This window comes from Echiichthys vipera (genome assembly GCF_963691815.1).
Source record: "Echiichthys vipera genome assembly, chromosome: 14".
Taxonomy (NCBI): Eukaryota; Metazoa; Chordata; class Actinopteri; order Perciformes; family Trachinidae; genus Echiichthys; species Echiichthys vipera.
The window spans coordinates 9,124,129-9,140,148 of NC_139839.1; the positions used below are offsets into that span (position 1 = coordinate 9,124,129).

General features: G+C 40.6%; 1 protein-coding gene across 1 annotated transcript; it reads right to left on the reverse strand.

Annotated features, from left to right (window-relative positions):
• Nucleotides 1-765: 765 nt before the first annotated feature.
• On the reverse strand, nt 766-15,108 carry LOC310956319 (sodium- and chloride-dependent GABA transporter 2-like). Its single transcript, XM_083926515.1, has 14 exons — nt 14,869-15,108; nt 14,616-14,750; nt 13,624-13,764; nt 12,566-12,653; nt 12,269-12,401; nt 9,536-9,670; nt 9,324-9,427; nt 8,060-8,184; nt 4,923-5,035; nt 4,680-4,817; nt 3,519-3,621; nt 3,247-3,347; nt 2,456-2,626; nt 766-1,572 (listed from the first exon to the last, which is right to left on the reverse strand). The coding sequence occupies exons 1-14, from the start codon at nt 15,056-15,058 to the stop codon at nt 1,432-1,434; spliced, it is 1,818 nt and encodes a 605-aa protein (XP_083782641.1). The 5' UTR covers nt 15,059-15,108; the 3' UTR covers nt 766-1,431.
• Between the last annotated feature and the right edge of the window lie 912 nt (nt 15,109-16,020).

Below are 16,020 nucleotides of genomic sequence, written 5' to 3' on the forward strand. Positions count from 1 at the left end.
TTATTTATTTAACTGCTTTGCTCAGGGACTGTGGGTTTGGCTTAAAATATAGAATTACTGGAACTGGAATGTGACATTAGGACATGATTAAGCAACAGCTTAACATATGGTTATGAGCAGCACGGGGTGCACCAATGGAGAAGATAAAGGCGGAGGGGGTGTTATTATCTTTTTTTCTCCTGTGGAGCAAGATGGTGGTTTTTCTTCAGGTCACAAACCAAGAGATTTTGCCTGCAAGAAACTTACTTTTTTTGGCAGTTTTCCAATCCTTTATTTTACAGGACAGCCAGGAAATGGGTTGTGTGAGATATATATATATATATATATATTTTTTTTTTTTTTTTTTTTTAATCCATAGTTTGCATACATAATACAGTACACAAAATACATAACATTTAAAAAACACAAGACGTGTAAATGCTCTATGTTTTAGGTTTAAATACATTAAACATTACAAATACACATACACATTAAAAATGATAATGGTGAGACAAGCCACAGGTTTGGAGATTCAATGGTGACCTCTTGTCCTCAAAGTGTCTTTGGGCTCCGACTCCCAACTAATTTTGACATGTCACAGGAAATGACTCCCTCTCACCATGTCCTGGCTTACTGGGGCATCTGAATAGAACTAAGCTATTGTTAAGGCTCAGTGACACTTATGCTTTTCCTGCTGTGACGAGTCATGAGGTTAATGCACTCGTCGATAGCAAAGATACTTGAACATTGTAGAAATGAATCTGTTTCATCTTGTATGTGTATAATTTTTTATCCATCGTTTGCATCGATAATAATACAGTACACAAAATACATAACTTTTAAAAAACACAAGACAAAGAACCATGTAGCTGTGTAAATGTTCTATGCTCTAGGTGTAAAGACAGTTACATTAGACTACTTTATATCAAAGTGATCTAACCTGAATATATCGTTAGGCACATATTATAGTTTTAAGAGATATACAAGGTTACATAAAGATGTACGGAGTGCATATTCATGTGTGGTATGCAGACATAAAAATAATGTAGCACTACGCAGGACAAGGTTGCCAACATTACTGACATTTTCAATGTTTTTAAATACAAAATGGGTTAATGTATTGTGTACAGCATAATATTATTTTCATCAATCTATTGCTCAAATTACAAAAACAGGAGTAAAATCTTTTTCTTTTTTTTAAAAACACATTGAAATGCATCACATCAGACAGTGATAAGCAAACTGCTTGTCCATATTCCTTAGAATAAATGTAATATTTATCTCCTTATCCCCTCAAAGTTTAAAGTGACATTTTGGATTAAAATGAAATATAATAGTCAGAATGATTTCACTTTACTCCTGCTCTCAAACTTAAGAATTAAAGCATGTCAAATGTCTTTTGACAAAGTTAGTTAAGAGAAGCATGTTTTGGAATGACTTCACAAACTAGTGTTACTCAGGATGAACTCCTGTTTGTGTTGGGATATCCACATTTAAGGATAAAAGTTTGATCTCTGTGTAGGCATTGGCTCCCAGCGAAGGCAATTTTTGATCCAAGGGGAGATCCACAGGCTGGCAGAGCAGCAAGAATCGCTGGGGAAAAAAGACACAAGAGTGAAGTGCTATTAAGTTCAGTGGCTGCGGAGGGGGAAACACAGCAATTTTTATAGCACTTTTAATCAAGACTATGATTTGTTGCACTGGGGACTACTTTCAGTCTGATTTGGTGTATAGCTGAGTATTTACATCTTCAAAAAGAGCATTAATTCATTGTTGGTTTTGATGTTTTTTATGCGATAAGTTAATTAGAATAATTTAGAATAACATCAGACTTTGGTGATGAAAGATTTACTAGGATCTTGTATAAGTAGCAGTACCACCATGATCAGATGCTGACTACCAAAAGTCGAAGGACTCATTATGAGAAGGTAACAAGTAACTTCAAATATCAAATTAATTTAGTGGAGTAAAAATAACTCCTTCTTGTAGGGAAGTAGAAGTAAAAAGTACCACCACTGCCAGATTAATCCTATAAGCGATGAATGACTGCTTACGTTCAAAGGTAAAAGTTCATATACATTTAATCTTATCACACAAGCAGCCTCTGCAAAGTGTTAATATAGAAGAGGCCCTGTTGTGTATGCTGGAGAAAGGCCAAGAGACTGTATACACAATAATGTACAGCAGGGATTTGAGTGCACACATATCACAGAGATCTTAATGAATAGTGACACTGACCTCAAATAACTTACAAAACTTAAAACAGGCATGTATCCCTCACTGCACGACAGCTGGATTGTAACTTCCAGTAAGCAGAACATGAACATAATCTATGTGTATTAGATGTTGAAAATTTGAGTTATCAGTCAGTCATTTTTTGCTAGATCCTGAGCTTGTAACCCTCTGTGGATTTGGAGCAAAATCTAAAAAACAGTATTTTTGCCGTTCAGATGGAAAAGATGGAAACGATGCTCACCTGTCGAAGGGTTCCTTTTCCCTGCTTTAATTTGAATAACATAAACAGTGGGATGAGGGAGAGGGAGACCGTGGCAATGAACCAACCCAATATGTTAGCCCAGAGTGGATAAACATAAGTGTTATTGAACTTCAGCGGGGAGTATTTGACAATGGAAAAGATGAAGGTGCCCTGTGATAAGAGGAGACAAAAAGGATTAATGTTGAGAGTTACAGTATGTTAATACGTAACTGTGAAACTTAAAATGAAAGACAGCCATCTAAATGAACTCTAACCCCACGAGTCCTATAGAACCAAGGGGAAATGAATATAAATAGAACATAAATATGATTCCTCTCGTGGATCTGACAGACATTCACTTTGTCATATGTATTATCTTTAACTTGCAATGGTAGTAGTTAAAGTTGGGTGTTTTGGGAGTGAAGCAGGGACGCTGGAAGTAGGGGGTCTGATGGACCATTGCCCTTTTCACTTTTTATATTATTATACTAATTACATAGCCTAATCCTTGAGAATAAAAGGAGCCAAAATGTTGAAGTTTTATGCACACAGTTAGGAAATAAACTGGTGTACAGTTCTGCTGGGAGGGATCGCAAGTGGCCTGAAATGATCTTAAGGGGAAGAGGTAAAACAAGTGCTATACATCCAATACATTCACCACATATGACATCTGTGACTGATCTGCACATAATTCTCTCAGAGCTTGTTCCTCCTTTTCTCACATGAATGTATGTGCACATTTGTATGGTATCATACATCAAATCGAAACAGGAATGGGATTAAGTCCTTACAAAACAAAAGAGGGGAGTGATGTATCTCCAGCAGTACTTCATCAATGGGTACGGACGATAACCTATCATGTCTGTGATGTTGCCATAGAAACGTTCAGCACCTATGGGAAGGAGAGATATTAGAGTGATAAATGTATTGACATACCAAACGTGCATGCAGTAGTTTTCCCCGGTTAAAATAAATTGTAACAGCAAGTCTCTCATAATCTGAGGAAGAGTTTTGTCAAGAGGATATAGTCTCGGCGTGGTTGGTTGTATTGTCAATGGCTTACCGTACACCCAGGCAATGCTAACAGACTGGCAGAGGGAGAAGAAAAGCAGGGTGGTGCCGCTGCAGACATGATGGTCCAACAGCTGGAGTAGGTATATCCCTCCCTAGAAACAAGGACAAAAGTAACATCAACTAAAACTGCTTCGTCCTATCAGCCTATAGTATTTTTACAATCTGAGCTCCTTTGACAGCTGTGCCACTGCTCTTTGTTAATGCATAATGCAGGTCATACTCGGTAAACATTTGGGAACTGAGGAGACCAATTGCTGTAATTTTGAAAGTGTAATGTTTTCCCATTCTTGCTTGATGTCACAGCCCCAACAATTGTGACCATAGACTGTAGCTGTAGTGATGGCGTAGTCTACGGACGAGCACGGCGGGGCGTATGACGTAAGCATGTTTACCTAACTTGCTTGTGATAGACCAGTGAAGTAAACACACAGCATGACCACAGCGTTAGTCTGTTCATGACGCTGATTGGCTAATCGTTAGTCCCCCCGCAATGCTCATTAGTATGTGTGTGGTTTTAACTGAAAAGCCGCAGTTTCATGTCACGATGCCAGATGAATCTGTGGACTCTATGGACTCTGTTGCCAGTTAACCTAATTAATTGTGATACGTTCCACAAGGTGTTTTCTTTTGCATTTCACAACTTTCACAATGTTTAGTTCTCAGTGTCCTAACTTCTTTAAAACATGTTGCATACAAATTGAGCACCTGTATTGGTGCATCTGACGCCAGTGCCACCAGAGACTGTCCAGGAGCTCACAGGATGCCCTGATCCAGGTGTGGGAGGAGATCCCCCAGGACACCATCCACCAACTCATCGGGAGCATGCCAAGACGCTTTCCTAAGTGCATACAGGCAGGCGAGGGCCATACACACCATGTTGGATCGACCTGTGATTTCTATACTTTTTACTTTTATTTTTATGACTGAAGCAGTGAAATAAGGTACTGGAGGGTCGATTTTGTTACTGTCAGACAGTCGGGCTTTCCGTTTCCCTGTTTGTAAGTCTCAGTTTGTTACTTGGATTAACTTACTTTGTTCATTTTAGTTGCTTTTAAAAGTGGCTTTCTCTGCTTTAATTTCTGTAATATCTTTCTAAAACATTTTATTGTGACATTCATAATATTCTGAGCTCTGAGTGTACTGTACGAACCTCAGTGACCAGGGACAGTCCCAGCAAGCAGCAGGTACTGCAGATAGCCAGGAGGACCAGCTCCCGCCTAAAGCCTTTCCGCAGGTAAGTAGGGAACAAATCCGTCAGTGATGTCATCAGACACTCCAGACCAACAAACTGGAAGGAACCAGTGGAAGGAAAAAGATTCAGGGCTTCATTCATTCATTCATGCATTCATTCATTCGATCATCATTTATTTATTCAGAAAGGTATAACTGGTACCTGACTGTCCAGTCCAAGCAGAATGATCATGATGAAGAAACACACAGACCACACCTGAGGCATGGGCATCATGGCTACAGCACGTGGGTAGACAATGAATGCCAACCCTGGACCTAAACGCGCGCGCACAGAATGAAACAACATATAACATGGTAAATAAATTGTAGTTGTACTTGTTGACACAGACATTCACACTGTTTGCAGAGGAAATCTACATACCATCTAATCTAATCATTCACACCACATTCACACAGCCATGTGCAGCACGGGGAGCAATTCAGCGTTCAGTGTCTTGCCCAGAGGCGATACGACATGCGGACCGGAGGAGCCGGGGATCGAGAGTCTCACTCTCAAGAGAGCCCTTTCACATTTCCAAACAGTGATCCACACAAAGGGCACATCTAGGGTCCACAATCCTCAAAGCAATTTCAGTCAAAAGCAACTGGACTTGATTATTTGTATAGGAAGACCTCTCATCCAAGAGGCTTCATCAGTTCATGTACGCATGAACTGGTTGGCCCGGAAAATTGCAGATTACAGAAACCACCTACGGTTTAGTCTGAAATGCAAACAACAAAGGCTTACACCAACTAGCCTATGCTTGAATTCCACTATGAGAGGGCATAGAGTGGAGAAAATCATAGAAAAGGCTCAAGACCAACTCCTCAGTGAGTGAATAAGACAGGTAAATTGTACTATTGAAGGACTTAAAGAGAAAGCGGACCTCTCACTACAGAAACTGACATCAATCTTATCCGTTTCTATCATGGGAAAAGTTGTGGATTTCACCCAGAAAGCCCAACTATCTCAACGCATCAAGAACAAAGAAAGACAAACAAAGAAATTTCATAATTTACGATCCTGGGATATTGGAAACACAGAAATACTCACTTGGAGGCAAAAAACTGACACTCCAGCACAGGAACAAACACAAAATAGATGGGTCAAGAATTTGTCGGACAGACATCTTACCAAACCAAACCAAAACAGAGATGGAGGTCTTAGCCAAGGGCTTGAACTTTGCCATGACACCAAAAGAGGTACCCATAGTGGAGTTGATTACAGCTATAGAATCGGCTATAAATAAAAACAACCTTACTGGAACTTAGGCTGAACAGCAAAGGTTGAAAGTGTCAGCAGCGTTGTCCCAAGCTAAGGTCGCCCCATCCAACCTCACCACTGAGGAGAGAAAAGCAGTAACAGCAATGAGCAAAGACCACAGCAACATAATCATTCCAGTAGACAAGGGTAGATGCACAGTTGTTCTCAATAAAACTGATTACCAGGCAAAGATATCTGCACTACTCAGTGACTCTAACACTTATGAAACTCTGAAATGAGACCCTACCAGCGGTTACTAAAAAAGAAGGTGATAGAATGTCTACAGCAACTACAAAAAGAAGGAGTCATTGGCAAATCACAATATTACAGGCTCTACCCCCAGGACTCAACCCCCTGCTTATATGGACTCGCAAAAATCCATAAAGAAGGGGCCCCGCTCAGGCCCATTGTCAGCAGCATAAACTTGGTCACTTATAACATTGCCAAGCACGTTGCCAATATTCTGGCACCACTGGTGGGCAACACCTCACACCACATCCAAAACTCCATAGACTTTGTGAACAAAGTCCGAGACTTAAAAATGGATCCAGATGAAACCATGGTATCCTACGACGTGACTTCCTTGTTCACCTGTATTCCAACCATGGAGGCTTTGGCCACAATAAGAGAGCGGCTCACACAGGACAACTCATTACACAACCAAACAAATCTCAAACCAGACCACATTTGCCAACTTCTGGATTTGTGCCTGAACACCACATATTTTGACAGACAAAAACACAGCTGTGCCAAGGGTTCACTAGTATCCCCTATTGTTGCAAATGTAAATCAAATCCAAAGAGGTGCAAACTTTCACCAAACATATAAACTCTGTGGACAGAAACATCAAGTTCACCAGAGAAGAGGTCAAGGACAATAGTTTTCCTTTCTTAGACTGTGGCGTCCATATGGAGAATGACAGGAGTATCCACATTGGGGTATACAGAAAACCCACTCACACAGATCAATACTGTTTGACTCTCACCACCCCCTGGAAAACAAGTTTGAAGTCATCAGAACAATGCCACACAGAGCTGATAACGTACTCCCCAGCTCACAGGCCTAAGGGGAAGAAAGCAAGGACCTGAGAGACAAGAAACAACACAGTCATTTCATATGTGGCTGGGGTATCAGAGAAACTCAGGAGGATCTTCAACAAACACTGCATCTCTGTGTATTTCAAACCCAGTAACACACTCAGACAGAGACTAGTACATCCCAAGGACAGAACACAACACACCCACAAAAGCAATTTGGTTTATGCTGTTCAATGCAACAAGGAATGCAAAGATCTCTACATTGAAAAAACAAAACAACCACTGCATAAATGCATTGCCCAACACAGGAGAGCTAACTCCTCAGGCCTGGACTCTCCTCTCCTCTCAAGGAGAAAGCCCACTCCTTTGATGACAACAATGTCCAAATCTTGGACAGAGAGGACAGATGGTTTGAAAGAGGAGTAAAAGAAGCCATCTATGCAAAAGTAGAGAAACAACCGCTAAACAGAGGAGGAGGTCTGAGACACCACTTATCTCCCTTTTACAATGCGGCCCTCTCATCCCTTCCCAGGAGATTCAACAATCTAACAACTGTTCACACACGGCCTCCTGTGACTCCAACGACTGTCGTCAAGACTCAATAGAGCACTAACAAAGTCGAAACCAACTTCCAACGACTGCCACTCTAACGACGGTCGTTGGTACTTGGAGAACAAAGGGTCTCAGTGACATCATCGGCCTTGTGAGAGGTTAAATACCTAGATCTTCACACCAGTTAGTTGGTCCAGTCCCAGCCTGGTCAGATGCATACATGAACTGATGAAGCCTCTTGGATGAGAGGTGAAACGTCTTCCTAGACAAATAACCAAGTCCAGTTGCTTTTGACTGAAATTGCTTTGAGGATAACGATGACCTGGACACATGAGAACATTCCCAGGCTAGGGTCCAAAAGCCTTGTAGGAACTAACTGTTGTCTAATAAACAGTTTGTTACTCTACAGCTTACTATAAAGTTGAACTTATCTGAGTCAGTACTTGCCTGATTTGGCTACTTCAGAAATATCCACTCCTTGTTCATTGGTCATGAAACCCAAAACCGAGAAAATGGCGAAGCCTGAAACAATGCTGGTGGCACTGTTCAGTAGACACAAGTAGAAACAGTCCCTGAAAGCAAATGAATACAGTTGTAGACATGTATAAGGAGTGGGTGGATGGATGGATTACAGCTAAACAGTACACTGAAATGTGTTTCTGAAAAAACTTTAGGCAAAAAAAACATAACAGAAAAAGAATCTGCACCACCTAGTTTGACCTTTTCGTGAGCCTGGTAAATTGCGCCATTCAGTAACTTTGTTCAACCATAATGCTCATTCATCCGCTAAAACAACTCCATATGACATAAGCTGTTCTGATTGATCGGGCTCTGGCAAGGTTTGGTGGAAATCTGTGTGAATGGGAGGGAACCTAGGGCAAATAAAATATGACTTTGGCAGATTACCCTGGTTCTCAGATGAGAAATCCTTTGTTTTCTTCTTGGCTAAAGTAAACATGGAGCACAAATCATTACCAGATGGCATTTGCAATCTTTTACCCTACCCCATCCCAACTCATTAAGGTTTTTATAGTTAGTCATTATTATTTTGAAGTTGAATTTATGGTGTGCTAATGTGAAATAATAAAACTCAAGGTAAAATAGGTACATTTTACATTTTTAACCATAGTTAAGACCAGAGGAAAGCATATCGAGGGATCATGAGACTAGTGCCTCGTTAGAAAGCATCCTATTTCAAAACCATCTAAAAAAGTCCAATTCAGTGGCTGCCATTAGATACATGATTTTATTCAGAAAGAACAGCCAGAACTTATTTCTAAAGGTTAATCTATTTAAAAACATAGACAAAAAAATGGATAAGGAGACGTTCAGATGTGGTGTGGGGGGTGTAAAGGCAAGTTTTACATCTGTTGATTTATAGTCCCACACATTCATGTCCAATATCATCTTTGACCTGAAACACCACAGATGCATACAAATTGAATAAAAACATTAAAAATTCAATGAAAGTGGTTATCATTCATCTTATATGTTCAAATGCCTAGCATGGAGGAATACATGAAGCCTTCAGTCAGGTGAAATATACCATATTAATGACAGAAGAAAGACGTAATTAGTCAATTTTGCTCAGAACACATTAAGAAGAAGGATATGACATCCACATATACCACATAAAAGTCTGTATAGTAGCCTAATGATAAAGAACAAGAAAGGGTCCGATATAGTTTTGATAGAATAGGCCTATGCTTACCTGTAACAGTCATTTGTGTAAGCATTGTAACTCCCAAGAGAGGTTAGGAATCCAAGGCCAATGGCATAGGAGAAGAAGATCTGAGTGCCAGCATCCATCCACACCTGAAAGGGTCAAACAAACACATGCATGTACATGACTCTGTACTGTTTACAGGAAACACTGTTTGTTGCAGTTCTCCTCCAAAGATCATACTGTATGTGTGCTCTTACTTGGGGATCTGAAAGGCGAGAGACATCAGGGTAGAGGTAGTAAGAGATCCCGTCCATTGCCCCCGGTAGGGTAACACCACGTATGAGCAAAACCAACAGCATACCGAAGGGGAAGGTGGCTGTGAAGAAAGCGGCCTGAAAGGAAAGAAACAGCCAAGCAAGTTATTGCCAGTTTGCTTCAAAATTTAATAATCACTCTTCAACATATGAATAAGCATGAACTCAAGTCTAGTTAAATCTTATAGTTAATGATATAGCATCTGATTTTGAAAAAATTGATTATTTGCAAATCTAAAGCACCGTAGCAACGTAGCACCAATTGGATTACTGGACTGAATATTAGCTGCAGCCACTTTAACAACACTGATCAGATTTAAATTAAACTTGAAGGCCTACTGTATGTTTATAGGATTGTTTTGATGTGATCTGGATCAGCAGTTCACTTTAATATTATTATCCTGGCTGCCAAACTGACCTGTGTGGAGCCAGAGGAAACCTAAGATAACTCTGAACAGCCTTGCCTTGTTATCTTTGTGGGGAGCCTGTATTGACTGTGTTCCTTCAATAGGCCGAACCCTAAAAATCTTAACCTTTCCTCTAACCACAACCCAAACATAGTTTGAAGTGAACTCAGCTGGAGGGTAATCTAAACATCTCAAATACTATTCATGTCATGATTACATCAGGGCAGCCCTTCTCTCCTTTTTAGTCTCTGTGTTTTTGTCTCCCCCTGTCTGTGTTTTTCTATATGTGCTTTCCTCTCTGTGTTTTTGTGAGCTGGTTATCCGGGCAGGCTGATCCAGGTGTTTCTCGTTGGCACTAATCACCTGCCACCCTGTATATTAAGCCGGTCCTGAGTCTCATTCGGGGCCGAATCGTTATTGCAGATATTCCAGATTTCTCAGTAGCAGGAGCGGTAGCGCGTAGCAGGGCTGGCTTCGTCCTTGTGTCGATGTTTCTCCTCTCACTCCTCCATGGACCTATTTGTGACTGTGCCTTGTGTTTTTTGCTCCTGTTGCCCGTTTCCCTGTCAACCAGTGACTATTCCTAGTGTTTTTTTGCTCCAGATGCCCGTCTCCCTGTTGACCTGCCTGCCAGCCTGCTTGCTTACCTGCCAGCCTGTCTCCCAGCGTACCCCCCTCCTGTGCTCATTCCCCGTGAACAGTTTTCCCAGTCCTCTCTGTGTTTTCCCCTTGTTCTCTGTGCACCCTTTGTGTTATATAAGTTTCATTAAATCTGTTAAAACTGACTCCCAAGTTTGTGTCTGCATCTGGGTCCAATCCTCTGTGTTTTCCCCGTAACGGTTCGTGACAATTCATGTCATAATTAGAGGTGAAACAACATTGACTATTGCCAACAACAACCACTATAACTTAAATTGAACTCACCCTGAGTCTAAAACACCTAGCTGCGATGATAACAGGAAATTAGAGCCTGGACTAGCCTTCTGTGTGGGACTTAATAGTTGTAGTAATAGTAAATGAATAGTAATAGTACTACATTTAAAAGGTGGACATAATGGTAGCCAGATAATAGCTTCTATTATTGAGAGCTAAGCCTGTGATTGTTCTCATTTGTCCAGGTCATCGTTATCCCCAAAGCAATTTCAGTCAAAAGCAACTGGACTTGGTTCTGGACAGGTTCACGCGTACATAAACTGATGAAACATCTTGGATGAGAGGTGAAACGTCTTCGTTGACAAATAACCAATTCCAGTTGCTTTTGACTGAAATTGCTTTGGGGATATTGAGAGCTAAACATTTCAAGTGTGGATGATGATGAATTCCTCAGACACTTCCTGTCGTGCTGACAGTTACAGAATCACAAAATCACCTGCCGGCTCTGGCCAAAACCAACATTTTCTCATCAACAGGCTTGGATGATATCTTACTAAATATGACATTCTATTAACGCTGTGAAACAAGTTTGTATGATATATTACGCAATATGAACGAAACAGGTTTATATGATATTTTACGAAACATGACAGACAGAGGGTCGTATGATATCTTACAAAATATGATATTCTATTTTACGCAGTGAAATGGAGGTGACTGTACCAAAACTACGTTACGTGTTTCTGGATCATGTCTTCCTCCCTATGGAGATTTTAGTGCTCCACATACGTCACCTGATCTCCTTCTTTGCTCTGAACGTTATTTCTACAGCAGCATATACATAATCATTATCATAAATCAGAACTGAAGAGTTTTTTTTCATGACAGAGGAGAACGGCACTGAAGGCTTGGAAATGGTTCTAAGGGGGTTATCGTGAACATAAGTATGGGTTAAGTCAAAAACGTAAAAAGTTAATTTGGACAAATGTTTTAGGGTGATTTTTTAAAATGTAGGAAACATTTATGAATGTTCAGTCTTCAACCGTTGTACAGTATTTGGGTCAAATTGACCAGTTTCAAGTTTTTACAAGAAGAAAAATGGTAACCCTTAGCTTGTTTTATGTGATAAACATGTTCCCACAGAAAAACATAATAATAGAGCACCCATGTTACTATCCCCCACACATTTACATCCTTCATATAGTCTTCAGGTCTGACCCAGACCCACACAGAGAAACGCAGAAAAATGGCCACACACACATACACAAACACACACAGACATGCACACACATTCCATTAATCATATATGTTATCTCTATTGTTTTAAATTGAAATAAATGTGACCCGAGGGATACCAGAGCTTTCTGAAAGTGAAGACACTAGGGGTTAAGCTAACCTTCCCTGTTGACTTGATGCCCTTCCAAACACAAAAGTAGCAGATGACCCATGTCAGGATGAGACACAAGGCCAATTCCCATCTCAAGTTACCGACCTCTTCAATGCCACCAGATATTTTCAAAACTCGGCGCCTGGAGAGAGAAAAGGAGCAATGGTGGGGGTTTGAGGGAGAGCAAAAAATATTGACAGGGGGGCGGGGGTCAAGAATCAAGCTAAGGTTTCATCCAGTGGAAACCTACATAAGGACTGAAAAAGATATGTGCATTTTTATTTTAACTTTTGTGAGTTTGCTTACTCCCAAAACTCCACAACGGGAAGGGTGGTGTTCAGTCTCGATGTCATGCTGAGGCTCAGGTTTGGATGGCTCAAGTCCACACACGAGTCTAGTATAAGAAAAACACTGAATATAAAAAGGTTTTCTCATTTGATTGAACACATATGTCCATTAAAAAAAAAATTGGTTTTCAAAACAGTTCACACAGAGACCTAAACTGAGAGATTCAATCAAAATAATCAAAATCAGTCCGCTGAAATGTGTCCAGCTCTGGTTAAAACAGCCATATGGACATTAAAAAAAGAAATGTATTCAGCATTCTCAATAACCCCCAAAACCACTCCATTAGTGTCCAAATCAGTCAAGCAGTTGCTGAAATACTGACCATATAGGTGATTATGCTAATCATTGCTAATTATGTCTAACATATGAACCTGGCAGTTTATGATTGCTGAGGACCCGTACTGTACATTTCTAACTTTTAAAAACATAAATTATACAGTAGCTTCATGATTTAAAGATTAATGTATGTAATCTGTGAAAAGATGCTTTCATTTTGTTCATCCAATAGTGTTCTAGGTCTTTCGATCTGTCTGAACTGTTTTGAAAAAGTTGTGAAAATGTGTGCAACTAATAAAAAGGTCTTAACAAGTGCAAGGGCAAGCTTCTGCTGTGCTTAGAAAGTGATGATGAAGATCAAGTTGATCCTAATTTCATTTAGCATGACTTAGCAATTGAGAAAAACTGTAATAGGGGATCTTAAAAATGCTTTGTCACATCCCCCAACACATAATAGTATGCAAATGATATATTTGAATGAAAACATTGCATTTCCTGTAAAACAGCAGTAATTACTTCATTGCTTTGTCCTACCACTCGAACAGTCAAACATGAAAGTCTCAGTATTGCACACAGCACCTGTAGGTTTTTTACCTATATTGAAGTGAAATTAGTGATCAAATCCTATCTTTCACTATCTCACCTAAAAAGAAAGTATTGTAGCAAGTGTTTGGTTTTATTATATATAGCAAATATTTTAAACCTAAAATCTTCCTAAGCACACGTCAAAAGCAGCCTACCTGTGTTCCAGTCATGACCGCATGTGGCCCAGGGCAAATCTGCACTGAAGGATGAGAACAGGAAAAAGAACGCCCATGCAATGATGATGATATAGGAGGTGGCACTGAATGCAATGATTAAGTGATTGGCATAGCCCATGCCTGAAATAAGATAATAAAAAAAGGAAAATACAGGTGAGGGTGGCACACAGATAATATTGGGTACAGGTGAGGGTGGCACACAGATAATATTGGGTACAGGTGAGGGTGGCACACAGATAATATTGGGTACAGGTGAGGGTGGCACACAGATAATATTGGGTACAGGTGAGGGTGGCACACATATAATATTGGGTACAGGTGAGGGTGGCACACAGATAATATTGGGTACAGGTGAGGGTGGCACACAGATAATATTGGGTACAGGTGAGGGTGGCACACAGATAATATTGGGTACAGGTGAGGGTGGCACACAGATAATATTGGGTACAGGTGAGGGTGGCACACAGATAATATTGGGTACAGGTGAGGGTGGCACACATATAATATTGGGTACAGGTGAGGGTGGCACACAGATAATATTGGGTACAGGTGAGGGTGGCACACATATAATATTGGGTACAGGTGAGGGTGGCACACAGATAATATTGGGTACAGGTGAGGGTGGCACACAGATAATATTGGGTACAGTGACCTGCGCAAAAAGTGAATAATTCATAAACGAAAACTTCTGGAGGTGTGGTAACAGCAGAGTCAGCAGGCTCATGGCGTTGAGCCTAATATGATATCTTTTCACGGGGCCCGAAATTCTTGCCAGCACCCATGGCAACGAGTAAAGACAAAGCAGAAAGTATCTGCTGCAAAACCACTAGATGTTCAACTGTGATATGGAGAAAAGGATATTCTTTGTGCGTAATTACGCGCGCCGTCTAGCCCACATCCCAAGTCTGGTGAAACATATGACGACAACACTTGCAAAGGAAATTAAAAAAGAAATAAGCCATTTTATTTACCTTCGAAAAGCGGACAAATCCTTCTCCAACACGTTATACTGCCCTGGCTGGTGTACTGTCCCAAGGCAGTCTCAAGGAAGAATAAGGGTATTCCGCATGCAAGCATGAACAAGATGTATGGGATGAAGAACACACCTGCAAAAAAAAGAGACAGAGGATCTTAACCATCTAATGTAACGGTAAAAAAAAAGATTAGTCCCTCAGATTAAAACACGAAAAGTGAGCGAAGGTGCGATAGTGTCAACTCACTCACCTCCGCCGTTTCTGTAGCACAGATAAGGGAACCTCCATACGTTGCCTGGTCCAATGATAGCGCCCATCACAGTCAGGATGAACTCGGCTTTGTTACTCCAATTCCCCCGTGCCTTCAACTCCTTTGGCGTCGATGGGTGTTCGTTTGGCACAGAAACTGCGCAGGTGCCATTCTTCTTCTTCATGTCCATCCGTCCCTCCTGCAAATGGCTCTACCTTCTCACTGACCACTTAACCGAGGCTCCTAAAGAACTTTCTTCCCGAGATTTCGTGCGTTCTGGCCAAAACCTCTAACACTGCCTGTTGACACAGACCTCATGCGCATCACGTGAGGTCGTAGATACGTGTTGAAATTTTTTTTTTTGTAAGTAAGCACAGTTGTGTTAGCTGCTCTATTAGTTCTGGTAGGTCTGTCAGTGAGAATGGCAAAGGCTGAGACTACTGTATATACGCTGCAGATATGTAGATGTGCAATGGGAGGGGATTGGATTCTATTGAGAAGACCTAAAGGAAACTTGGAAACGTGCAGACCATTTCACAACTTTCATAATCTTATTGAATAATCATTGAATGTGTGTATCCTGGAGGAGTCATAGTGCAGATAAGGCTATTTAACAGAGATAATGACTCACAGATATACTTACTCTTCTGGGGCATATACTTCACTGATAATCAATAATGTAGGCCTTAAGGTGTGAAATATGGATTACTCTTTATTTTACTCTAAAGTGTGTATATTATATTATTGTTATTATTATTAATTCACCAGTGTACACGTTTTCAGGAATTTTCTGTCAGCAGTTTATACAGTTCAAGAAAGGGAGAGTAAAGTCTGTAGTTTTGCCACTTGATGCTTCATCAGACTCAGAGGAGGGAACCAGGGAGGAAGACGAGGAAGACTAGCTGTATACAGAGGAACAATGTAAGGATGGCAACCATCCATAATGGCAACAGCAGCGGTGGCAATTTGTATGGTAACTCAGGTGCAACCCTGACTAAACTAGGAAGGATGTGTACATAATGATTAGAGGAGTGCTGCAAATTGTTACCATATCAACCAAAGGAAGAATCTGTAAAATAAAGTGCATGAAGACACGAAATTCTGTTCATCCTTCAGATTGCCTCTTTATCAAAATTTTCAAAAGAGTGCTTA

What these genes read in the sequence shown, in the direction of transcription:
- LOC310956319 (XM_083926515.1), bottom strand. Translation starts at nt 15,058, where the DNA reads ATGGACATGAAGAAGAAGAATGGCACCTGCGCAGTTTCTGTGCCAAAC. An exon ending in TACACAAATGACTGTTACAG is followed by an intron (nt 8,185 to 9,323) that starts GTAAGCATAGGC and finishes ATTTGCTTTCAG; the next exon opens with GGACTGTTTCTACTTGTGTC. An exon ending in TTCTGAAGTAGCCAAATCAG is followed by an intron (nt 5,036 to 8,059) that starts GCAAGTACTGAC and finishes GCGCGCGTTTAG; the next exon opens with GTCCAGGGTTGGCATTCATT.